Source organism: Caretta caretta, chromosome 25 (assembly GCF_965140235.1).
Source record: "Caretta caretta isolate rCarCar2 chromosome 25, rCarCar1.hap1, whole genome shotgun sequence".
Classification (NCBI taxonomy): Eukaryota; Metazoa; Chordata; order Testudines; family Cheloniidae; genus Caretta; species Caretta caretta.
In genome coordinates, this window is record NC_134230.1 from 15113562 (window position 1) to 15138113 (window position 24552).

Below are 24552 nucleotides of genomic sequence, written 5' to 3' on the forward strand. Positions count from 1 at the left end.
CAGCCCTCTCGCGCCACAGTGGTCACAGCGCTTTACGAAGCCAGCTCAAAATCATTCTCTCCATTGGACCGGTGGAGGGAAACTGAGGTATGCCGAGCCGCAGTCGCTTGCCCCAGGACATTCGGCGTCCCCCACACCAGCACCGCAGCTGCCGAGCTGCGCTGGCTCAAACGCCACGAGAAACACGCCCACCATGCATGGGCGGTTCCCACAGAAGCCCCAGGGATTCCCCACCCCCGCCCTCCCCGCGCGCCCCGCAGTCTCACATCGTGGTGGTCTTGCCGGCCCCGTTGTGGCCCAGGAAGGAGGTGATCTGGCCCTCGTAGAAGCTGAGGCTCAGCCCATTGACGGCCACTTTGCTGCTACTGCGGTAAATCTTCACCAGGTTGCAGATGGAGACCCCCGGGCGCAGCTGCGCGGGCGGCTTCTCCACCAGTACTGAAAGCAGGAGGCAGGATCAGCAAGCGGGCACAGTGCCGGACACCTAGCAGAGGCAGCCAGAACTCGGGGAGGGGGAAGTTTGGGGTTCCAGGCTCAGGTTAGGGCTAGGACCCCCCTGAGCTGCCAGCAATCCGGCCAGCTCCCCCGCAGCCCCTTGCGTGGAGGTTACTACCCTGCGGCAATCAGCGAGCCTCAAAAGGATGGGGACCAAGACGGAGAGGTGGCAGGGATCCTGTCACTGCACAGTCAGAGTACCTTGGCGGACCCTGAGGCTCCCCCCCGGCCAGGGTTTGTGGCCAGTTAGCAGACTCAGCGTAGGGTTACGGATGGGGCAAGGGCGGGGACCTGGGCTGGGGACAGAGCTGGTTGGTGGCCCAGGAGTAGGGTTTGGTACCAGCCGACTCAGCCTAGGGTTAGGGATGGGGTGGGGCCCAATTGGCCTCACTTCTGCCGCCCTCTCCCACCCCGTCAGCTGGTGGCCCGCCCTCTGCTGGGCCTGTCCAGCACGTGGCTGGAGCCACTTCGGTAGTCCAGCAGCAGAACCCAGGAGTCCTGACTCCGGCTCCCCGACTCGAACCAGCCTGCAGAACAGGGAATCGAACCTAGGAAGAGTCCTGATGTCCGGCCCACTACTCTGACTGCTGGCCCCACTCCCTTCCCAGAGCCAGGGACAGAGCGTGGCACTCCTGACTCCAACTCTGCTGCTCCAGCCACTAGACCACACTGCCTCTGTGGCGGATAGGGGCACGGGGGAGAGGAACCCTTTACCTTCCGCAGAGCTCAAGGAGTTGGTCGGGAAGGGGTGGCAGCCTTCGGAGGATGACTCTCCAAACCAGTAGCTCTTCAGGAAGGGAAAATTCCAGGGTTTGGGAATCCCATACTGGCCTGAACGCAAACAGAGGAGGAAACCAGTCGGAGAGCACGGGATGGGGGCGGGGTGTGGAAAGCAACCCCACCTGATCGGGGGTGTCTGCCAGTGCAGACCAGCTGCTTTCTCCACACTGGAGCTTGCCCTGATTCCAGCCACGGGCCTAAGGCGCAAACGCCTAAGACGGGTGGCGTCAACCTCCGTACAGCAGCTGGCTTCGGCTCGGCTCGGCTCGGCTCGGCTCGCCCCGGATGCCACAGCACGGGTGCAAATGGCACCTATTTACATCTGCACCAGCGGGCGCCGCCATAGTCTGGGATCCCCGGCGCAGACGGAGGCCTGAGACCCCAGTGATGGTGAAAGGAGCTGCCAGATCGTTAACGACCACTGGGGGGTTCGGATCCCCCAGGGAGATGGGCTCAGGGTGATCAATGCAAGCCGTGCTCACCCCACGTAGTGCTCTGTTCCCTATTCCCTGCCCCAGGAGCAGGGAGCTCCCATAAACCGGCTACAATCTTCGCTATGAGAACAGCTCAGGCTTTTAGATCCAGCGCGGTCCCGGTTTTAATCCCTGCTGCCAACAAACCACCCAGGCTTGGGGCAGTACAGTGGGCTTAACCCTCACCTCTTGGAGGGGGAGACACTCAGCTTTACTTCTACTTTGGAGGGTGGGTGGAACTGGCCTGCCTGGGGTCTAGACTTGAACTGTGCTCCAGGATCTCAGCTGTCAGTTAAGGAAAACAACCTTAGGTCTCTAGTCCTGACAAATACGAAATAACCTGGGTTCAGCTGACCCAGAGCGATCCGCCTGAGTCTGCAGACACCAAGGAGCTCTGAAAAATACAAGCTGCTCTTATTCATTTCAACTGGAATATTAACTCTGAAACCGACTGATGATGCATTAAGACGACACAATTTCACTGATGATCTACCTGTGCGAGAATGGAGAAGTGTGGACTTATTATGAAGATCTGCACAATTCACTGAGAGTGGCAGCTCATAAATGGGCAGAGCTTGTGGGAGCATCACCCCAGTCAGAGTCCAGATCCATTCCCAGCCCCACCCGCTGACCTGGGAAGACAGCCTCGATGTACCACGTGGCCAGGCCGTACAGACACGCGTCCAGGAGCAGCAGCGCCATGGAGGTGGCGAAGTTGTAAGGGTCGCCCTGCATGGGGCTGGAGTTCAGGTTGTACCACTGGATCCCCACGCCCTGCTCCTCGTACAGGGAGAAGTACTCGCAGCCAAACCCAAATGCCACTGGGGACAGGAGGCTCTGGCAGGGGAGAAGCAGGTGAAGCAAGACCAGGAAACCCCCAGACCCAGCACAGCTCCCTGGGAACTAGCCCTGGACACCAGCCACCAACCTACTCATGGCCAGGGGGCTGCCGATTCAGTGGCCAGCCTGTGAAATGCTAAGGGGTAGAGTTTCCGAGTCTAGCCTTCCTCCGGGGGTGGGCGGTGTAAACAGCCATGGGGACGGGTCAATTCTGAGCACGTCACTGGGACCCCCCTGTACCCCCTTTGATCAGCACCCACATAGGGAGACCCCATTAGAGCCAGGCTGAAAAGGACACCCTGGAGCGGGACCGGAAAACACCCAGGGCGTGTGACCTCCAGGCAGGGCAGGGCGGGTGGTGGGGGCATCCTTACCAAGCAGAGGCGCAGCGGGAAGGTGATGTGGTCGCGCCAGGCCACGCACAGCACGTAGGGCAGGTAGAAGGAGAAGTAGATGATGCCACCGCAGGCCGAGGCCAGGTTGGCGCGGGAGAAGAAGGTGCTGATGAGGAAGCACTGGGCGATGGTGGCCACAGTGAAGGCGGCCAAGAAGAGGAAGACCACGGTGGGGTCGCTGTAGGGCAGGATGTCTCCCAGCTGCGTGTGTGCGGCGGGGAGGAGAACAGGTTAGAGCTGTGGCTGGCAGAGGCACCGCGATCTCTTGTTGCCCGTCAGTCCCAGCCCTCTCTGCCCTGCTATTGCAGTGCCAGGCTCCCCCCCCCTACACTCCTGCTGTGGCCCGTCAATTCTAATCTACAGCCTCCTCACTGCTACCCCAGCCCTGGGCTCCCCCATGCCCAGATCAGACGATGCTCCTCAACCCCGACCTGCAGCCCCATCCTGCTACCCCAGCCCTGGGCTCACCCCTCCCCGGCCAGCGCTGCCCCCCTCCCACCGGCGCTCTGCACACATACCTTGAGGATGAGGACGAGGAAGGAGGAGCTGATGAGGAAGGGGATGAAGCTGCTGATGAACCAGCTGAGCCAGAGGATGCCCCTGCTGAGCCCCATAATCTTCATGGTCTCCTTCAGCCGGGCTTCCTTCTCGTGCACCACCCCTTTGATGATCACGGCCACCGAGTAGATCCAGGCCAGCGTCATGAAGAGTGGCAGCGAGCGATTCAAGACCCGCAGGAAACTGGGGGAGGGCATGTGGAGCGGGGAGCAGACATGTTAACCCTTGAATGCCACGCCCCACTGGCACTATGTGAAATGAGTTGGGAGGGGTCTCAGCGCAGTTCCCAGGCGCCCAGGAACATGGGAGATGATGCCCCACCACGCTCCATGAGCCAGACACCACACAGGAAGCTGCTGCGTCCCGGAGAGCCACGGCAAAGGGCAGGGAAATCTCAGCAAGGGACTGCAGAGGGTGGGGAATGAAATCATCTCCCGTCTTGGAAATGGAGCAGAGATCAGCCATGGCCAGCAGGGGGCGCTGCAGGGAAAGGGATGGAGGAATGTGGGGGGGAATACACAGGGATATAGACCGTTCCCAGCCCAGTCAGCAGGGGGTGCGGCAGGGAAAGGGATGGAGGAATGGGGAGGTGGGGGGAAATATACAGGGATACAGACCGTTCCCAGCCCAGTCAGCAGGGGGTGCGGCAGGGAAAGGGATGGAGGAATGGGGAGGTGGGGGGAAATATACAGGGATACAGACCGTTCCCAGCCCAGTCAGCAGGGGGTGCGGCAGGGAAAGGGATGGAGGAATGGGGAGGTGGGGGGAAATATACAGGGATACAGACCGTTCCCAGCCTAGTCAGCAGGGGGTGCGGCAGGGAAAGGGATGGAGGAATGGGGAGGTGGGGGGAAATATACAGGGATACAGACCGTTCCCAGCCCAGTCAGCAGGGGGTGCTGCCGGAAAAAGGCTGGAGGAGCGTAGGGGAATACACAGGGATACAGACTAATTCCTACCCCAGTCACTAGGGGCACTGCATGATATAGGGGCAGGGCATGGGGGGTAGATACACAGGAAAACAGACCCAATCCTGCCCCACCCAGCAGGGGCCCTGCAGAGTTCGTGACCAGAAGGGAGGCCTGACTTTATATTGCTCCTGCTCTAGCCTGCAGGGGGGACAGTCTGGATCCCGTGGCCACTCACACGTCATCCACGTAGCAGGGGTAGGGCATCTGCTGCAGGTAGATGCCGGTGCGGCTGGCAGCGCCGCTCAGGACCCGCGTGATGGCCCGTTCCACCAGGTCCTGCACGTAGACGAAGCCCCCCCAGACGTAGCGCAGGTCGCTGAAGGGGTCGGCGGCTGGGCCCGGGTCCCAGAACCTGAGCGAGGGGAGAAAGCGTGAGCAGGGCAAAGCCCCAGACATGGATCCTGCGGAAAGGGGATCTTGGGGGGCGGGGGGGCAGCATTTCGAGAAGCCCCTCCCCCAGGTGCCTGCACCTGTCCTTGATCTTGTTGCTGCGGGTGACGTCGTCGATGTCCATGCGGATCTTGTAGCGGACATGGGGGGGCAGCTCCCCGGGGGTGGCATTGTCGTGGGGCAGGAAGACCACGCCGGCCCAGAACTGGCGCCCCTCCAGCAGCTGCAGGGCCCGCGACACCAGCTGCTCTTCGGAGGCCACCGCCTCCACCTTGTCCAGGGAGACGCACTGCGGGCAGGAGCAGGAGAGAGCAGGGCCCTGAGCGCGGGGAGGTCCAGAGGTGGGTAGCCAGGGGGACAGGGGGGTGTTACTCGCACACACTGCACCTCGATGAACTGCGACAGGGTGCCCACCACCTGGTCCACCTCCGCGTAGGCCTGGCGCCAGGTGTAGGCCTGGCCCCCTGGCACCCCCGCCAGGAACTCGCCCACGGCCGATGGGTCCCACGAAGTGCCGTTCAGGCCCTGCTCCACCAGGCGGGAGGTGGCAGGTGCCCGCAGCAGGCTCTGCCGGGGCAAAGGGACAGGGGACAGGGCTGCCTAGGGGGGTGGCACCATCCCCCAGCCAGGACACAGCCCCACTACGGGGCCAGAGTGGGGCTGACTCCCTTTCCCCCACCCCATTCTCTTCACTGCGCCTCCTTCCCCAGCCCCCCCATCCCATTCCTTTTGCCCCCTCCCACACCCCATACCCGTCCACCCACACCCCTCCCTCTAGGCCCGCACACCCATTACCCCCCGTCCCACCACACCCTCCCCCTATACCAACTCCTCTGGCTCCCCCATTGCAGAGCCCCCGGCTGGCGCAGACCGAGGCGGGACAGACCTGAAGGACCTGCATCTCGAGGCTGCTGTTGAGGAAGGCGTAGACCCGAGGCCCCAGCTCCTGCCAGGTGCCCCTCACCTCCCGCAACACGGCCAGCTCCTGGAACGTCCGGTTCACCTGGGCCGAGAGAAGCGAGGGGGTTGGCGAGACAGGCTGCTGGCCCGGCTGGGGGTCATGCCCCACTCTCTCCCCCACCCTTCACTCCCAGCCTGCCCCTGGCCCACCGCCCTTCCGGTGGAGTGGTTGGGAGGCCCATGGGACTCCAGCAGGGCCCACAGGCCAGGCGGGGCGGGGAGGAGATCCCCAGGCACTGAGGGGGCCCCTTGGGTGCTCCGAGCTGACTCTGCAGAGCTGGGGTTCATCCCCCCACCACCCAACTCCTTCACCTCGGCCATGATCCTTCGTGTGCTGGGGCTGGACGGGGTGTAGAGGATTTTGCCGATGAAGAGAGGTTTGATCCCCCGCCACAGGATCCGGGACAGCGGGTTCGACTCCAGGCTCCGGATCAGCTCCTTGCAGTAAGGGCCTGCGTGGGAGCGGGGGAAAGGATCGAGAGAAATGGTCACGCTGCCCCCCGCTACCAATAAACCTGTATACTGGGAGGAGGGGGGAGCTCCTCTATAGATCTGCCCCTCCCACCCCCAATAAACCCACAGGCTGGGGAAAGGGGGATCCCCTCTAGAGAGCAGCCCCCTCCCACTCCCAATAAACCTGCTTGCTGGGTATGAAATCTCTCCTCCAGACCCAGCCCTGGCTCCCTGCTGTCGTCCCCCTGCCCCATCCCCGCTGTGGTTGGCTAAGGCCCCTTCCCCTCGAATCTCCCTGGGCTGCAGCTTCCCCTAGGGCAGAGGATATACCCCTCAGTCAAGCCCAGCTCTTCTCCACACCCCCGAGCTCCAGCCCCGCCAGGAAACCTCCCAACTCAGGCTGCCCGATCCCAGCCTAACCCGCCCTAGGAGCGGTGTCTCTGCCGCCCGCCAGCGGCTGCCCGCACAGTCGGGGTGAGAGGCTGGGTGGCTTTATGCACCTGCTCCGTTGGCTCGGCGCAGCCCGGGTTCAAATCCCGTTGTTGCCCCAAGCTGGGTCAGTTCCACCCGCATGGGATCCTGCTGCTGCATCCCCCACTCCAGCTCCCCTGCCCCGGCGGGGAGAGGTGGCTCCCCACTCACTCACTGGTGGCGTTGTCCAGCGGGACGGCTCCCTGCTCTGAGCGGTTGCGGTTCAGAAAGGCCTTGATGTCGTTGTCCTCATACCAGTTGAGGGAGGGGATCTTGAGGTCGCCCCCTTCCGGGTGCCCGCAGGCGATGCGGGACACGGCCTCGAAGGTGCCCTGCAGGGAGGAGCCAGCGTCCCGCCCCGACAGCGCCTGCAGCTCCCGCCGGAACTCTGCAAAGCTGGTCATGGCGCCGACCTGGAGCAGGAGACCCAGGCCTCCAAACCAACACGGGCTGGGTGCTGGGCACCGTGGGCTGAGACCGCGGGACAGGTACCCAGCTCCCAGGGCCCCCCCCAGGCCCATGTGTGTGCGGGGGGGGACAGGCCCCACCCCAATCCCAGCCAGGCTCCTCCCCCGCATTATAGAGACCGGGATTAACCTGTGGTAACATTCCTCCCCCTTCCCGCTAGCGCCTAATGGACATTAACGTCATTGGCAGAGATGTGCCCCTTGGCCTGCCCGCAGCCTGAAGAGGCCCTGAGCAGGGAGCACACTGGGGACCATCCCCGTGGGGCTGGGCAAAGCAGGGCCTGGGAAGCCGGCAATAACAGGGAGGGGAAAGGATCATGTCCCCCAGGGATCCCTCCTGCGCCCATATCTTTGGCATTGTGAGAGACAAGCCCTGCCATAGACAGTTTACGATCTCAACTACCAAAGGGCACAAGGGGAAACTGAGGCACACAGCAGGGCAATGACTCGCCTGGGGTCACTGGCAGCACCCAGGTCACCCAAGTCCCAGCCACTAGACCATGCTGTCTCCCTAGTAACAATGCTCTTGCAAGGTCTGGGTGAAAGCAGGGACAGGATCCAGAAAAGAGATCTGAAGCCCAGCTCTGCCCCAAAGCCACTTTCCCCACCCTCGGTACCAATATCCCAGCCAGGCTCTTCTCCAAGAGGCTTCTGAGGGTTTACAGCAGGAGAATTTAGCTGTTTTAGGAGAGCTCTGGGTAAGAGAGGCACCCCACATCGATATCCCTGCTCAGCTGCCACCGGAGAGGATTAGGGGTCATGCCAGCACTGCCTGGGTCCAGGTCCCATCCTTCCCTGCTCGCTGGGTACTCACAGCTAGGGCCACCATGCATGCAGCTGAGACCCTGGGTGCTCCGTGCTGGGCTACCGGCACCCCCTGCAGGGGGCACCTGGGAGCAGCCACCCAGAGACAGCTGCAGCTTTGGTGCAGAGATGGGGGGGGGGGGGGAATGATGGGGGCAGTGGAGGGGGGGTGGGAGGTGGTGGTGAGGTATGTGCCCCATTGGTACTCCGTAACAGGAGTTGGTGGGCCTTAGCGCAGTTCCCGGGTGCCCACACCAATACGGCTGGCACAAACAGGCCCCTTTGTTGGGAGGCCGCGGTTTGACTGGCACAAGGAGACTGAACTGCCCCTAGAGGGGAGGTCCCTCTGGTTTGGGGCAGATCAAATAGGCACCACAGCCCCGGTTGCACCCACTGCCTAATCACCTAAACATTGGAGGGGTAGGTGAAAAAGGTTTTTTTCTACCACAAAGAACATTTTCATTTCAGCCAAAACATTCTCCCCCCCGCCCCCCCCAGCTACGAAATCCCCCAATTGTTCAGTTCCCAAAACTGGAATAATTTGCCATGGGTGGGGTTTGTTTTTTTTAATGGTTCCCCCTTCCTTTCCCCACCTCTCTTTTCCAGTGGGGGGGGGGGGGAAGAGAGGAAAAGGGGAAAGCCACCACGATATTCAGGTTTCGTTTCGTTCACAGACACGAGGGGGTGGAAAAGAGCAGAGAGATTTTCCCAGCAGCTCCACCGGGCTTGGACAATCCTGGGATCTGCGTGCCGGGGGAGACTCCTTGTCTGGCTGGCATCGCACAAGGAGCTGGCAGGGGGCCCAGCAGTGGGAACGTGGAAGCCCAGCTGGTGCACTGAGCTGCACAGTCCTGGGCTAATAAGAAGTTCGGGAAGCCTATCCCTCTTTCTACCCTAGCGGGTACACCTAACCATGATCAGCGGATGACAGGCTCCTATGCTTTGAACCCTGTCTGTGGAGGGGAGACTTGTCATTGGTCACAAGCGTTGCTGCATGGCGCCAGGAGAGGAGTCTGCCTATAGAAACGCTGACCGGGGAGTCGTCCCCCAAACATCAGGCCCTGGGTCCCAGCGGGGCTGTAGGGCAGGGGAGGTGCTGGGAGCGGTGCAGACCTGGGGCCAGCAGGGATTCCGTTACCTCCTTCGCGAGCGTCTCGGCGCCCTGGAGGAAAGTGACCAGGGTCTCCACGGCGCTCACCACGTCGTCCGATTTGGAGCTCAGCTGCTCCTGTGAGAGGGCAGAAGAGTCAGACCCCCTAAGGGGCTCCTGGCAACTCAGCTAGACAGCTCACTGGGGCTGCAAAGGGCTATGGGCCTGGGTGGCCCCATCTCAGACACAATCCCCCAGCCTAAGCCAGGGGCAGATCTAGCTCCGGAATGGGGAGAGGATGAACCAGCCTGGCAGCACAGGGATGGAGCCCCCATCACACACCCTGATCCCCGACCCAGACCGTGAACTTCAGTGCCGAGAGCCGGCTCCTTCCACAGCCACCTGGCACCCAGCTCCGGACGCACCCAGAGCACCTAGCCCCGCTCCCACTCAAGTTCCCATTGGCTCCCAGGGGCAGGTGTGGAGTGGACAGGGGGTCCCTTCTCCACAGTTTGGAGACATCTGCCGATAGAAGCCCCAGCCCCACGGCTCCGGCAGCCCCCCGCAGCCCCCTACCGCCAAGACTTGGGAGAAATCCGTTTGCGAGAGGAAGCTGCGCTCCATGGCCTGGAGGGTGGGCGCTGGCAGAGCACAGAGCCGCCCCTGCAGTCGCTCCCCGGAGCTCGCCTCCGCTGCCACCAGGAACTCCGCCAGCACGGAGGCGTTGCAGACGATGGCCTTCAACGGCATGCCGGTGGCGGCAAGGGAGAGCTGCAGGGGGAGACGAGAGCGCCCCGGTAGCCAGAGAAGCAGTGGACAGCCCTCCGAGTCAGACGCCCCCGTAGGGGCCTGCAGCCATCCTCAGCTTCAGTCCGGCCGCACGGCCAGCGGAGACCACAGGCTCCAGCGTGCCACCTTCTGTCCTGACCTGGGCAGCCTGCGGACCACTGCGACAGGCCTTCCCCTAGCTCCGGCCTCCAGCACAGCACCCCTGGAAGCAACAGCAGCCCAGCACATGAGGCTGTTTGGGCAGAGACTGGGGAAGGGATGCCAGGCTTGTGGTCAACACACCGGCCTGGGAGAGCTGGGTTTATTTTCCAGCACTGCCACAGATTCCCTGGGTGACCTTGGGTTCGTCACCTAACCTCCCTGTTGCCCTTCTGTAAAATGGGGACAATGATCCCTCCTTTGTCTGTTTACACTGTGAGCACCCCAGTGCCAGTCGGCCCCCCGTTGTCATGATACATACCCCAAAGGTGGATGGGATATATCACTAGAAAACCAATAACTCACTGATCATTAACATTCTGCCGTGACGTCTGGAGGGTAAACCCACAAAGGACTTTATAGATCGGTGCTGGACAAGGGTGCTTAACCTGTATTGGGCCACACCTGCTCCTGACAAAGGAATGTGGTTCCATCTGTGTGACTGCGTCTCCAATGTCAATTAAGCCAGGGGAGACCAAAGACAAAGATGAGCCCGGTTTGCAAGTGGGGGCAGACGGACACTTAGTCTCGCTGGGGGATGGAGATAGCACCCGCAGGAAGCCGCCTTCCTGCCTCTTGAAGCAGGGTCGACGAACTTTGGGACACTATTAGCGGAGCGAACAAGCCCCTTTGGCCTCCTTCACCGGAGGAGACAGAGGCACATTGAGACCTGTGAAGGGGTCTGGCCAGCCAGGCTGGGGAAGAGACGTGGTGAGAAACACGCCTTGGAACAAGAGACTCTCGTTTGTGACATCAGGTTTTAGTCTTCGCAGCGTGTTGCTACTTTTGTTTGCTCGTCACCCTTCCTATCTTTATTTCTTACTCTTGGTAACACTTAACCCTATGACTTTTTGCTTAATAGGACTTATTTTACTTCCACTATAAGCCGATTCAGTGCTTTGATTACAACAGAGGGTCTGTTAGCCCCAGTTAAGGTAGCATGCAATGGGGTACGGTCTCTTTAAGGGAGCAGCGCCCTGAATCACTTCTGGAAGCGTGCAGCGAGAGAGTGGGACACTGTGGGGCAAACGGTTGGGGGACAACTCAGGACTGGCTGGGTGTTGGTGTCGCACTGCAAGGGGGAAGGCTGGTGAACACTGGGGTGAGGTTACTGTGCTGTACGGCGGCTGCTGGAACCAGAACAGAAGCGCCCCGGGTTACAGGGCAGACGGTGCCACAATCCCTTGCTGGTCTGGGTCGAACCCCAAAGCGTCACAGAGCTCCAGGGACTTCTGCCCCCAAGTGCACGTACAGCACCTGGCACAAGGGCCCTGATCTCAGTTGGGGCACTTAGGTCCCACTGTAAATACAAACAACAACCGGGCTTCCCCAGCCCTAAGAACTCACTGCTGGGGCTTACTTTTTTGGGGGCCCGAAGGTGGGGCCTGGGTACTGGTACTGCACAATGTATCTGACACCCCCACCCCCCAGCACCAGCCTCCTCTCTGTCCCTCCTCACTCCTAAGGCAAGAACCTTCTGCTCTGCATCCTCCCGCATCCAGAACAACCTCCTGGTGCGTCTCTGCGTCATGCTCCCCGCTCTGCTGAAGCCGTCTCTCCCTGCTTCCTGCTCTCAATCCCTCCCCTGCCGCCCTGACATTACTGGACTCTGCAAAGCGCTGACAGCCGGGACCCCCATGCCAACTGCCGCTGGCTGGCTCCCAAGAGGGCACATGGGTAATGGAGGATCTGGCCCTGCAACACACCCACAGACAGGAGGGTAGGGTTCTTAGCCCCTTGCCCCTATCATGGACCCCGGGATCAGCCCTACTCACGATGCGCAGGTCCAACTGAGCTCCCAGCAGCTCCTCCGCCAGGGCAGGGGGAAGGGAGGCATTGGTCCGGAGGAAGCGGGAAAAGGTCTCGCCCTCTTTCAGGTAGTCCTTGACCGGCCTGGCTGGGGGACACATGGAGAGAAGGGCGGGGGTGAGGCCAAGCCAGGAGAGGGGCAACAGGAATGAGAAAGCAGCAGCAATGAGGTTGGGAAATTCACTGGCAAAGAACCAGAGTCATTCAACTAACTGCAGTGCCAGGAACCAGGAGTTATGCCCCCAGAAGTCCTCGCAACATACGCCACTAAGTGAAGCCCCAGTGTGGACACAATTGAGTGTAGCTGCTATAACACCCACTTGCCAATCGCCCGAGTCACCTTTGCAGTGAAGACATACCTACAGGGCCTGATCCTGTAGGGTGTTGTGAGAGGAGCCCTGTTGGTGTAAACCTAAAAGGGGGAGCAGGGGGGACTGATTCACTTCAAGTTTTGCAGCACAGTCCCCCATCGGGCCTGGATCAAAGTTAAAATGCCTGGGTGTCCCAGCAGAATATCGGATCAACCCCTCCTTGCAGTCCTGGCTTGAGGCCTTACCCATCCATGGAGCTCCTCTCCCCCAGAGCCGGCGCAGGGCAGGCAGGAGCTGGCCAAAGCTGCTCAGGGTCTGCTTGCTGTTGGCATGGAGCAGCACCTTCCGGGCATCAGCAAACAGACGAGAGATGCTGCAGGGACAGAGAGACAAGGAACTGAGACGAAGTCATCACTTAGCATCTGCTCCCCTCTGAGAAGGGACTGCTCCCTTCACGCCTCTGGGAAGAGCTAGGAATCTACCTGGGACAGGGGAGGCAGCCTGTGCAGGCGATGAGTTCGCTCCCCTGCCCAAATGCAGTCTGGAGACCCCCACACCATGCTCCCTTTTGAGCCAAGTATGTGGTCCAAAAAGACTACATGTCCCAGCATGCCTCCTCCAGGCAAAAGAGTACTCTCCTCCGGAAGCACTGCATGCTGGGAGTTATCCTCACCTCCAGCTGCACCTCCACCTGCTTGAAAGCAGCAGCAGCATTGTATGCTGGGAATTATGGACCCCACTTCCATGTGCTTGAAACAATAAGGAGCATTGTATGCTGGGAGTTGTAGTTTCCCCAGGATACACCTGCGCTTGGCTCAAGGTGGAGCACTGCATGGCTGCAATCTCTCCAGGCGTTCGGGGAAGGGCAGCTAGAATTGTCTACAGTGAATGGGCGTTGCCAGCTGGGGGGCGGGCGGGGAGAGGGGATGTCTCAGCTGAGCAAAGCGTGGGTGGCCCCAGGTTCCCAACCCAACCAGCATGGGTGCGATGGGGGGCCAGCTCCCATCGCGTGGGGGTATATCAAGGCCACGCCGTGTGTAGCAACAGATCGCCTGGCAAAAACCAAGGCAGCCGCCCGTACTCCCGCTGGCGTAACGCCAGAAGCCAGAGCAGGGAGCAGGTGAGACAGCGACTCACATGGACTGGTTGAAGTTCCCCACCACGCCGGGCGTCTCACCGGCCGTCGGGTACTGGAAGCAGGGATTGTTCACGTTACAGATCATGCCCTGAATCCATGACAGCGTCCCAGCCGAGGGCAAGGCCTTGTTGGGGAAGTGACCTGTAGAGAGAGGGAGAGAGCCCAGAAGGAGCTAGAAGGCCGCAGAAGAAGGTCAGATGCAACTTGAATGTCAGCTGTGGTTCTACATAAGGGCTGCTGGGCGGAGACCCTGGCATCTCCTCTCCCCGCCCCTCTGGGGCAGACGTTAGCACCCAGGAAAGCAAAAAGCCAACAGCACTGGACACTGCTAAGACCGCAGATGCATACGTCTCCTCCGTGCTGCTCTGCAAACCCACCCCTCACCGCAGCCACAGAAGCCCCCTCTCAATCTAGGTCCTCTTCAGAACAGGCCCTGCTTGTCCTGCTAAACTGTGAGATGCCCACTGCGGGGCAGACCACCCAATCCCTGGCACAGGGTGAATTTCATCCCTGGTGCACAGAGAAGCCCCTCCCCTAACCCTGGTGCTGGGCCACAGGCAGCCAAGGACCGGGGAAGGGCATTACGAGAACTGGTTTGGACTGACTTGGTTCACCAGCTGGGTCTCCACCTCAGAGGGCAGGGGGCGGCACTTACATTGATGCTGCTCGAAAGGCGGGTGCGACTGCCGCACCGAGATCAAGATGAAGAAGAGGAAGAGGGGCCACAGAAGCTCAATGGTGAGTTGGATCTGGAGAAAGACAGAGCTGGGCCTGGAGCGGTCGGACGATTCACATGGAACCCGCAGGGGCAGCAACGGGAGCAGAGGGGACCAGCCTGGTCAGCCCCCTCCACAGTGAGCCACACGGATGTGGAGTGAACAACTTGGGGATCGTCCTGAGCACAAGGGGAGGCGGGTTCCCATCTCTCCTCTCAGGGATCTTGCCCGGATGGACGGCTCTTTAGGATGGGTGGTGAGCCCTTCCCCCCCGCTCCCCGATATCTCACTCCCACCATCAGACCCACCCAGGCACCTGGGTCCCGGCCACCCTGCTCACATGGGTAAGTCCAGGAGCTGCTGTGATATTAGAAGGCAGCTTCCCTCCTCTGGATCCAGGGAAGTTTAGGAGATGGGGAGCAATGTTCCCTCTAATTTTTGATAGGCCGTGTGCACAAAAAATTTCTTCTGTGCAAATTTTTATGCTTCTGTGCAAATTTTTGTGCGCATGGTGTTTCGCCGTGTGCGCGGGGTTTAGGATCTGTGTGCATGCACACACGTGCACAGCTTAGAGGGAACAGTGATGGGGAGGGGTGTGTGCAGATAGAAGGGCAATGAGAGGAGGAAGGCTGATGGCAGGAGGAGAAGAGGGATCCCCTTGGAAATGAAGGGGAGGAACCCAGCTGTTTTCCATCTAAGCTCACTCGGGCCCCATAAACAGTGGCTCAATCCCACCAATCTCCACCTGGGGCTGCTCTTGAGCGGACGAGCTTCCCCCTTTCAACCTGCAGCTTGTGCCCAGTGGGATTTAGGGCTCTGGTCCCTGGCTGCAAATTGCTTCTGAGCCGACTCACCTTCTGCCTGCGCCGATAGGTGAAGTTCTTCCACAGCAGCAGCCCCAGCTGGGTCCCAAACCCCATGGTGCAGATGGAGGCAGGGCTGCCCCCACCATGCTAACGCTGCCGGCTCTCTTGTCAATGCTGGGGAACGAAAATCAGTGGAGAATCGACTTAAATGCAAAGTAAGGTGCTTCTGGGCCAACAAGAGTCACTGAGGCATTTATCGCCACACCTGCCCCATCCTCTCCCTGCAGGAGGAACTATGGGGAACAGTAAAAACTTTGGATAGTGGTAGCCTCTCCCAGCAGGGGGCACTGTAGGGTATGGGGCAGGACTGCTGTCAGTGTAGGGAACTCCTGGGTAACCCACTCCCCAGCTCTACCAGCAGGGGGCACTGTAGGGCATGGGGCGGGAGCGCTGGTGGAGGAGGGAGCTCCTGGGTAACCCAGTCCCAGGCCCTCCCAGCAGGGGGCGCTGCAGGGAGCGCTGGCAGAGGAGGGAGCTCCTGGGTAACCCACTCCCCAGCTCTACCAGCAGGGGGCACTGTAGGGCATGGGGCGGGAGCGCTGGCGGAGGAGGGAGCTCCTGGGTAACCCAGTCCCAGGCCCTCCCAGCAGGGGGCGCTGCAGGGACCCAGTCCCAGGCCCTCCCAGCAGGGGGCGCTGCAGGGAGCGCTGGCAGAGGAGGGAGCTCCTGGGTAACCCACTCCCCAGCTCTACCAGCAGGGGGCGCTGTAGGGCATGGGGCGGGAGCGCTGGTGGAGGAGGGAGCTCCTGGGTAACCCAGTCCCAGGCCCTCCCAGCAGGGGGTGCTGCAGGGAGCGCTGGCAGAGGAGGGAGCTCCTGGGTAACCCACTCCCCAGCTCTACCAGCAGGGGGCACTGTAGGGCATGGGGCGGGAGCGCTGGCGGAGGAGGGAGCTCCTGGGTAACCCAGTCCCAGGCCCTCCCAGCAGGGGGCGCTGCAGGGAGCGCTGGCAGAGGAGGGAGCTCCTGGGTAACCCACTCCCCAGCTCTACCAACAGGGGGCGCTGGGGAGAACAGGCGCCCGTTTCAGTCCCAGCAGGGGGCGCTGCAGAGACTGGAGCAGGAACCCTGGTTGCGGGGATTGCTCAGAGGCACCCCGGGTCTAACCTGCCTGAGCCAGCTCCATCATCCTGCTCTCCCCCTGCTGCCATGACCCAGCTCTGCCCACCCACAGCCGGATCTCTGGCCCCCGCTCTCCCACCCCGGCCCCCAGGGCACCTCCGACTTGTATGGGAACTTTGGAGAACAAAGGCTGCATCTTTTACAGAGGGGAGGAGGTTGCCGGGGCAACGGCTCAGAGACGCCAAGTCACCATTAAGTAACAAAGGGGCCTGGAAGCTAATTGGTAACGTGACCCTCTGGCGTGGGAACCCTGCCCACGGGCCCTGGCACGCCAGGCTCCCACCCTCCCCGGAGTGACTCTGTTCGCAGCCCAGCAGAACAGACAGCGCCAGCTCCACTCTCCTGCAACTCCTCCGGGGCCTTCCAGGAGGTGCCCAGGGCGGGGGCCCCCGGCTGGCCACCAGACCTGATCCCCCCATTCCCCGACACCTGGGGACGTGGGCAGCTGGGAGACCGCACGCCCAGCCAAGGGAGAAAAGAACCAGCCGGTTTTAAAAGAATGACTTTAAAGCAAACAAAGCATCAGCTCAGCAGCAAGACGGGGCTGGGGGGGGGCAAGGTTTCGGGGCTATCAGGCGCCCAGTGACACGGCCCCCACCACCCGCCACAGGGCAGGAATTGTAACATAGGGAGGATCTATCTCCGCAGGGAGCCCAAAGCTGAGGCATCTCTGCAGCCAATCACAAGGCTCTGCAGGGGTCAAGCCTCCCACGCTCCATATGCACCTGGCTGGCCCTGGCAGCCTGGGGATTTGCAGCTTGGCCCCGGCTGGACTGGAGCAGGGCTCTAAGCTGAAAAGAGATGGGAGGAAATGGACCCAGCTGATCTGCTCCTCTATCAGGGTTACATTAGTGTCCGTTTCACAGTATGGCCCGCAGCCCTGATCAAGCCGCTCTGCGCTAGGCGCTGCACAGACAGGACTCCAGAGACAGGCCCTGCCTCAGAGAGCTCGCTGTCCAGGGTTGTGACGAGATGCCCCAGGCGCTGAAGCAGACCAACAGGACAGGGGAGGGAAGATAACCGGGAGCCCAGCAAGGTTTTACACAATAAGCAGTGGGCTCAGCAGGTCTCCATCCCCTGCAGGGCTGACGCAGCTAGTGAAGGCAGGGCTTCTTGAAGAGAGAGTTTTGAATCTGCAAACGCCACCGTCCACAGGCAAGATGGTTCGGTGCCTGGACCCTCGCAAGCTACTGCATGATCTTCAGACTGGCCCAGGCTGACACAGGGACAAACGGCGGCCAGCCAGGAATGGACGCCCCAACACTAAGCGAGCAAAGATCATAGCTGGGTTGTGCCAACCAGGCCAAGTGCACTGCACCAGGCCAAGGGTCACAGAGCTGGGTGCCCTGGACAGGGCTCTAGAACCTGCGCTGGTCTCAGCAACAAGGATGAGCGGTCAGAGCATTTCCCAGGCACCCTCCCCCACACCCCAGCTGACAACAGCCCTGCAACTTTCAAAGGCAACACAGTAACTGCGATAGGAAGCCAGAGAGAACAGACAGAGCTAGTCCTCCCCCCAGAACAGCGGCAAATCCCGTCCCACAGCCCAAGGATCCTCGCTGCAGAGCCGATCTCAGCTGGGAAGCCTTAAAACGGGATCATGCCTCTGCTAAACCAGCTGAACATACCCAGTCCTGAAGCAACTGTCCAGGGACCATGCTTCGTGTGGGCCTAGCCAGGCCGTGGCGTTATATCACAGGGATAGACCTACCCTGACAGCATGTAGCTGGAAGTCCAAGGGCTAGTGAAGGCAAATCATCGGCACAAACCCAGGCTGGTTTCATCTCTGCTGATGCTGCTCTCACGTCTGATGCTGCTCAGCTTCATTTCCGAGAGGTTAGACAGAGGAGACTCTGCGTAGGCACAAACCAGCTTCCAAATCCTGCCCCCACACATGCAGCCCCCTCATCTCAACCCTGACCCGGAGGAACGAGAGCTAGTGGCTAAGAGGGACGTTCAAGCTCCTTGGGCTGTTCTGTCTCTCCTGAACACCCAGCAAGGTGAGCTCTTTCAAAACTGGCCCAACGAGAAACAACTGCGGATGCGCCAGCCCGTAACACCTCTCAGACGCACAAAGCTCCCAGTCGGTGCAGACAGACTTAGTCCGCTGAGCTGATTTTCCCGGAGATTATTCCAGCTGAGCCAGCAGAAAAGTTTATTCTGTTCGCAACTCACCCTGCCCCCTGCGCTTTGGGGGGAATAAAATGAACCAATGAAATTCCACAGGAGTGTATTAAAAACCCCAACTATTGGACATTTAATTTCACACTGAAATCAATTAAAAGATGCCCATTGAAGTCAATGGCGTCAGGAACAAGCCCTTCATAATATTTTCATGATTATTATTTATATTATTGTAGTACCTGGACCGGGAGCCCCTTGTGATAGGCACTGTACAACAAACAGAACAAAAACACAGCCCCTGCCCTACATTATCTATAGCATCTTGCATCCCTAAAGATCTCTCTCAGACTATGCTCTGTAATGCTATCTCCAAGCGCCTTGCAAAGTAAACTAAGGCATTTTGTGCAGAGTGATAATTTCATCCACCATTAAAACGTAGTCACTTCTGGGGTGGAAGTCAGCACATCTCAACAACAGTTAAGATCAGGAAGTCAAGTGCAGCATTACATTAAAACTGTAAGAGGGATTTCTTAGAGGGCCAGGGGACAGGCAGAATTTGTAGCTGACTTTGACCAGAACACACAGTCATCTACACAGAGCCATAAAAGAAAACCAACTTCTTTCTGAATATTTGAAGGATTCCCATCTCCAGGTTAAAGCAAGGGAACAGGGGTTAGACGAGATGACCCTTGCGGTCCCTGTGATTGGATCTGGTTCATTTCACACCAGGGCCAGTCAGTTTCAACACCACAAGGGTTTTGTAACCAAAGCAGCTGCAAACTCACCTCTCTCCTCCCCCACCAGAAAAATGTCAACACGTCCATCCAACTCGAATCGCTACATGGGCAAAGCCGGAGCCTGGTCAGTGTCCAAGTGACGGCTGGCTTCACAGTCAAGTTTTTTCCCCCCACCTCTCGGTTCCGAGCAGCTCCCCATTGCTAGCTTCAGGGATGGGGTCAGAATTCGCTTCAGGGATGGGGTCAGTTTGGCACTCAGCCAGTGCTCCCCATGCTGAGCAACAGGGCATGCAACCCGTAGTGCCCTGCTGCTGGGGCTTAGTCTGCTGCTCCCCCTTGCCCACAGGGATAAGCAGGTCCCACAGCAAGGCAGGATTATGATGTTGCCAGGAAATCTTAAGCACATTGCAGAGCCTGACATCAGCGGCACTAAGGCAGGGGCCAGGCTGAAGGATTTCCCTGTCCAGGGTGCTCCAATCGGGCTTTGCACTCCCACCTTCCCCATCCCCTCATTTTACAGATGGGGAAACTGAGGCCGAGAGGGGAACTGATTTGGCCAAGGAGCACAATGAGGCAACAGCAGAGCAGACAATGGAGGCCAGGAGACTGGACTCCCATTCCAATGCCCTGTCCACCAGGATGCCATGCATCATGCAGCACACAGGTGAGCCCTCAGGCGATGGGGCTTGGAGGGAAAGAATTCTCTGACATACACACATCCATGGCCACCCCCACTAGGAATCAGGCTGATCCATCCACCAGGGCCTTGACGTTACTTAGGGCCCTTGTGAAACACAATGGTCAGACCAATACGCAGTGTCATTCAGTGCTGAAAGCCCAGCAAATACAGCTGCTCTGAGTGACCCGTACTGATCTCCTGAGCCCGTGCAGGCCAGTTCTACACCACTCATGCTGTAGCAAGGCGGGTGATGGTGGTCGGGGACTCTCTCCTCCGGGGGACTGAGTCATCTATCTGCCGCCCTGACCGGGAAAACCGAGAAGTCTGCTGCTTGCCGGGGGCTAAGATTCGCGATGTGACGGAGAGACTGCCGAGACTCATCAAGCCCTCTGATCGCTACCCCTTCCTGCTTCTCCACGTGGGCACCAATGATACTGCCAAGAATGACCTTGAGCGGATCACTGCAGACTACGTGGCTCTGGGAAGAAGGATAAAGGAGTTTGAGGCGCAGGCGGTGTTCTCGTCCATCCTCCCCGTGGAAGGAAAAGGCCTGGGTAGGGACCGCTGAATAGTGGAAGTCAATGAATGGCTACGCAGGTGGTGTCGGAGAGAAGGCTTTGGATTCTTTGACCATGGGATGGTGTTCCATGAAGGAGGAGTGCTGGGCAGAGACGGGCTCCACCTTATGAAGAGAGGGAAGAGCATCTTTGCAAGCAGGCTAGCTAACCTAGTGAGGAGGGCTTTAAACTAGGTTCACCGGGGGAAGGAGACCAAAGCCCTGAGGTAAGTGGGAAAGCGGGATATCGGGAGGAAGCACAGGCAGGAATGTCTGTGAGGGGAGGGCTCCTGCCTCATACTGAGAATGAGGGGCGATCAGCAGATTATCTCAAGTGCTTATATACGAATGCACAAAGCCTTGGAAACAAGCAGGGAGAACTGGAGGTCCTGGTGATGTCAAGGAATTATGACGTAATTGGAATAACAGAGACTTGGTGGGATAACTCACATGACTGGAATACTGTCATGGATGGATATAAACTGTTCAGGAAGGACAGGCAGGGCAGAAAAGGTGGGGGAGTTGCACTGTATGCAAGGGAGCAGTATGACTGCTCAGAGCTCCGGTACGAAACTTCAGAAAAACCTGAGTGTCTCTGGATTAAGTTTAGAAGTGTGAGCAACAGGAGTGATGTAGTGGTGGGAGTCTGCTATAGACCACTGGACCAGGGGGATGAGGTGGATGAGGCTTTCTTCCGGCAGCTCGCAGAAGCTACTAGATCGCATGCCCTGGTTCTAATGGGTGACTTTAATTTTCCTGATATCTGCTGGGAGAACAATACAGCGGTGCATAGACAATCCAGGAAGTTTTTGGAAAGCGTAGGGGACAATTTCCTGGTGCAAGTGCTAGAGGAGCCAACTAGGGGGGAGTTTTTCTTGACCTGCTGCTCACAAACTGGGAAGAATTAGTGGGGGAAGCAAAAGTGGATGGGAATCTGGGAGGCAGTGACCATGAGTTGGTTGAGTTCAGGATCCTGAGACAGGGAAGAAAGGTAAGCAGCAGGATACGGACCCTGGACTTCAGGAAAGCAGACTTCGACTCCCTCAGGGAACGGATGGGTAGGATCCCCTGGGGGACTAACATGAAGGGGAAAGGAGTCCAGGAGAGCTGGCTGTATTTCAAGGAATCCCTGTTGAGGTTACAGGGACAAACCATCCCGATGTGTCGAAAGAATAGTAAATATGGCAGGCGACCAGCTTGGCTTAACGGTGAAATCCTAGCGGATCTTAAGCATAAAAAAGAAGCTTACAAGAAGTGGAAGGTTGGACATATGACCAGGGAAGAGTATAAAAATATTGCTCGGGCATGTAGGAATGAAATCAGGAGGGCCAAATCACACCTGGAGCTGCAGCTAGCGAGAGATGTTAAGAGTAACAAGAAGGGTTTCTTCAGGTATGTTAGCAACAAGAAGAAAGCCAAGGAAAGTGTGGGCCCCTTACTGAATGAGGGAGGCAACCTAGTGACGGAGGATGTGGAAAAAGCTAATGTACTCAATGATTTTTTTGCCTCTGTCTTCACGAACAAGGTCAGCTCCCAGACTGCTGTGCTGGGCATCACAACATGGGGAATAGATGGCCAGCCCTCTGTGGAGAAAGAGGTGGTTAGGGACTATTTAGAAAAACTGGACGTGCACAAGTCCATGGGGCCAGATGAGTTGCATCCGAGAGTGCTAAAGGAACTGGCGGCTGTGATTGCAGAGCCATTGGCCATTATCTTTGAAAACTCGTGGCGAACGGGGGAAGTCCCGGATGACTGGAAAAAGGCTAATGTAGTGCCAATCTTTAAAAAAGGGAAGAAGGAGGATCCTGGGAACTACAGTCACTTCAGTCCCCGGAAAAATCATGGAGCAGGTCCTCAAGGAATCAATCCTGAAGCACTTACATGAGAAGAAAGTGATCAGGAACAGTCAGCATGGATTCACCAAGGGAAGGTCATGCCTGACTAATCTAATCGCCTTCTATGATGAGATTACTGGTTCTGTGGATGAAGGGAAAGCAGTGGATGTATTGTATCTTGACTTTAGCAAAGCTTTTGACACGGTCTCCCACAGTATTCTTCTCAGCAAGTTAAGGAAGTATGGGCTGGATGAATGCACCATAAGGTGGGTAGAAAGTTGGCTAGATTGTCGGGCTCAACGGGTAGTGATCAATGGCTCCATGTCTAGTTGGCAGCCGGTGTCAAGTGGAGTGCCCCAGGGGTCGGTCCTGGGGCCGGTTTTGTTCAATATCTTCATAAATGATCTGAAGGATGGTGTGGATTGGACTCTCAGCAAATTTGCAGATGATACTAAACTGGGAGGAGTGGTAGATACACTGGAGGGCAGGGATAGGATACAGAGGGACCTAGACAAATTGGAGGATTGGGCCAAAAGAAATCTGATGAGGTTCAATAAGGATAAGTGCAGGGTCCTGCACTTAGGATGGAAGAACCCAATGCACAGCTACAGACTAGGGACCGAATGGCTAGGCAGCAGTTCTGCGGAAAAGGACCTAGGGGTGACAGTGGACGAGAAGCTGGATATGAGTCAGCAGTGTGCCCTTGTTGCCAAAAAGGCCAATGACATTTTGGGATGTACAAGTAGGGGCATAGCGAGCAGATCGAGGGACGTGATCGTCCCCCTCTATTCGACATTGGTGAGGCCTCATCTGGAGTACTGTGTCCAGTTTTGGGCCCCACACTACAAGAAGGATGTGGATAAATTGGAGAGAGTCCAGCGAAGGGCAACAAAAATGATTAGGGGTCTGGAACACATGACTTATGAGGAGAGGCTGAGGGAACTGGGGATGTTTAGTCTGCAGAAGAGAAGAATGAGGGGAGATTTGATAGCTGCTTTCAACTACCTGAGAGGTAGTTCCAGAGAGGATGGTTCTAGACTATTCTCAGTGGTGGAAGAGGACAGGACAAGGAGTAATGGTCTCAAGTTGCAGTGGGGGAGGTTCAGGTTGGATATTAGGAAAAACTTTTTCACTAGGAGGGTGGTGAAACACTGGAATGCGTTGCCTAGGGAGGTGGTGGAATCTCCTTCCTTAGGGTATGTCTACACTACGGAATAAGGTCGAATTTATAGAAGTCGTTTTTTTAGAAATCGGTTTTATATATTCGAGTGTGTGTGTCCCCACAGAAAATGCTCTAAGTGCATTAAGTGCATTAACTCGGCGGAGCGCTTCCACAGTACCGAGGCTAGAGTCGACTTCCGGAGCTTTGCACTGTGGGTAGCTATCCCACAGTTCCCGCAGTCTCCGCTGCCCATTGGAATTCTGGGTTGAGATCCCAATGCCTGATGGGGCTAAAACATTGTCGCGGGTGGTTCTGGGTACATATCATCAGGCCCCCATTCCCTCCCTCCCTCCGTGAAAGCAAGGGCAGACAATCGTTTCGCGCCTTTTTTCCTGAGTTACCTGTGCAGACGCCATACCACGGCAAGCATGGAGCCCGCTCAGGTAACCGTCACCCTATGTCTCCTGGGTGCTGGCAGACGCAGTACGGCATTGCTACACAGAAGCAGCAATCCATTGCCTTGTGGCAGCAGACGGTACAGTACGACTGGTAGCCGTCATCGTCATGTCCGAGGTGCTCCTGGCCACGTCGGCTGGGAGCGCCTGGGCAGACATGGGCGCAGGGACTAAATTTGGAGTGACTTGACCAGGTCATTCTCTTTAGTCCTGCAGTCAGTCCTATTGAACCGTCTTATGGTGAGCGGGCAGGCGATACGGACTGCTAGCAGTCGTACTGTACCATCTTCTGCCAGGCAGGCAAGAGATGAGGATTGCTAGTAGTCGTATTGTACCATCTTCTGCCAGGCAGGCAAGAGATGAGGATGGCTAGCAGTCGTACTGTACCATCTTCTGCCGAGCAGCCATGAGATGTGGATGGCATGCAGTCCTTCTGCACCGTCTGCTGCCAGCCAAAGATGTAAAAGATAGATGGAGTGGGTCAAAACAAGAAATAGACCAGATTTGTTTTGTACTCATTTGCCTCCTCCCCTGTCTAGGGGACTCATTCCTCTAGGTCACACTGCAGTCACTCACAGAGAAGGTGCAGCGAGGTAAATCTAGCCATGTATCAATCAGAGGCCAGGCTAACCTCCTTGTTCCAATAAGAACGATAACTTAGGTGCACCATTTCTTATTGGAACCCTCCGTGAAGTCCTGCCTGAAATACTCCTTGATGTACAGCCACCCCCTTTGTTGATTTTAGCTCCCTGAAGCCAACCCTGTAAGCCGTGTCGTCAGTCGCCCCTCCCTCCGTCAGAGCAACGGCAGACAATCGTTCCGCGCCTTTTTTCTGTGCGGACGCCATACCAAGGCAAGCATGGAGGCCGCTCAGCTCACTTTGGCAATTAGGAGCACATTAAACACCACA

General features: G+C 58.2%; 1 protein-coding gene across 14 annotated transcripts in view; it reads right to left on the reverse strand.

Moving 5' to 3' along the window:
- Nucleotides 1-24552, reverse strand: part of ABCA7 (ATP binding cassette subfamily A member 7) — a 54544-nt gene that overhangs the window by 23814 nt on the left and 6178 nt on the right. For 6 of the 14 annotated variants that reach the window (XR_007353967.2, XM_048831294.2, XM_048831291.2 and 3 more), the window contains exons 2-19: nucleotides 14963-15088; nucleotides 14048-14141; nucleotides 13392-13533; nucleotides 12500-12627; nucleotides 11910-12031; nucleotides 9724-9918; nucleotides 9196-9285; nucleotides 6962-7199; nucleotides 6175-6314; nucleotides 5789-5905; nucleotides 5290-5469; nucleotides 4983-5191; nucleotides 4688-4864; nucleotides 3502-3724; nucleotides 2963-3184; nucleotides 2381-2585; nucleotides 1210-1326; nucleotides 267-438 (exon numbers count right to left, since the gene is read on the reverse strand). Coding sequence is in view for 13 of the 14 variants with exons in the window: in XM_048831294.2 (XP_048687251.2) it covers nucleotides 267-438; nucleotides 1210-1326; nucleotides 2381-2585; nucleotides 2963-3184; nucleotides 3502-3724; nucleotides 4688-4864; nucleotides 4983-5191; nucleotides 5290-5469; nucleotides 5789-5905; nucleotides 6175-6314; nucleotides 6962-7199; nucleotides 9196-9285; nucleotides 9724-9918; nucleotides 11910-12031; nucleotides 12500-12627; nucleotides 13392-13533; nucleotides 14048-14141; nucleotides 14963-15028 (2837 nt within the window). In the remaining variant the exon portion in view is untranslated. Of the gene's footprint in view, nucleotides 1-266; nucleotides 439-1209; nucleotides 1327-2380; nucleotides 2586-2962; nucleotides 3185-3501; nucleotides 3725-4687; nucleotides 4865-4982; nucleotides 5192-5289; nucleotides 5470-5788; nucleotides 5906-6174; nucleotides 6315-6961; nucleotides 7220-9195; nucleotides 9286-9723; nucleotides 9919-11909; nucleotides 12032-12499; nucleotides 12631-13391; nucleotides 13534-14047; nucleotides 14142-14962; nucleotides 15089-17722; nucleotides 17744-17805; nucleotides 18214-19003; nucleotides 19023-24552 lie in introns of those variants that run through there. The other 8 variants (XM_075123251.1, XM_048831289.2, XM_048831287.2 and 5 more) reach the window with 8 other exon arrangements.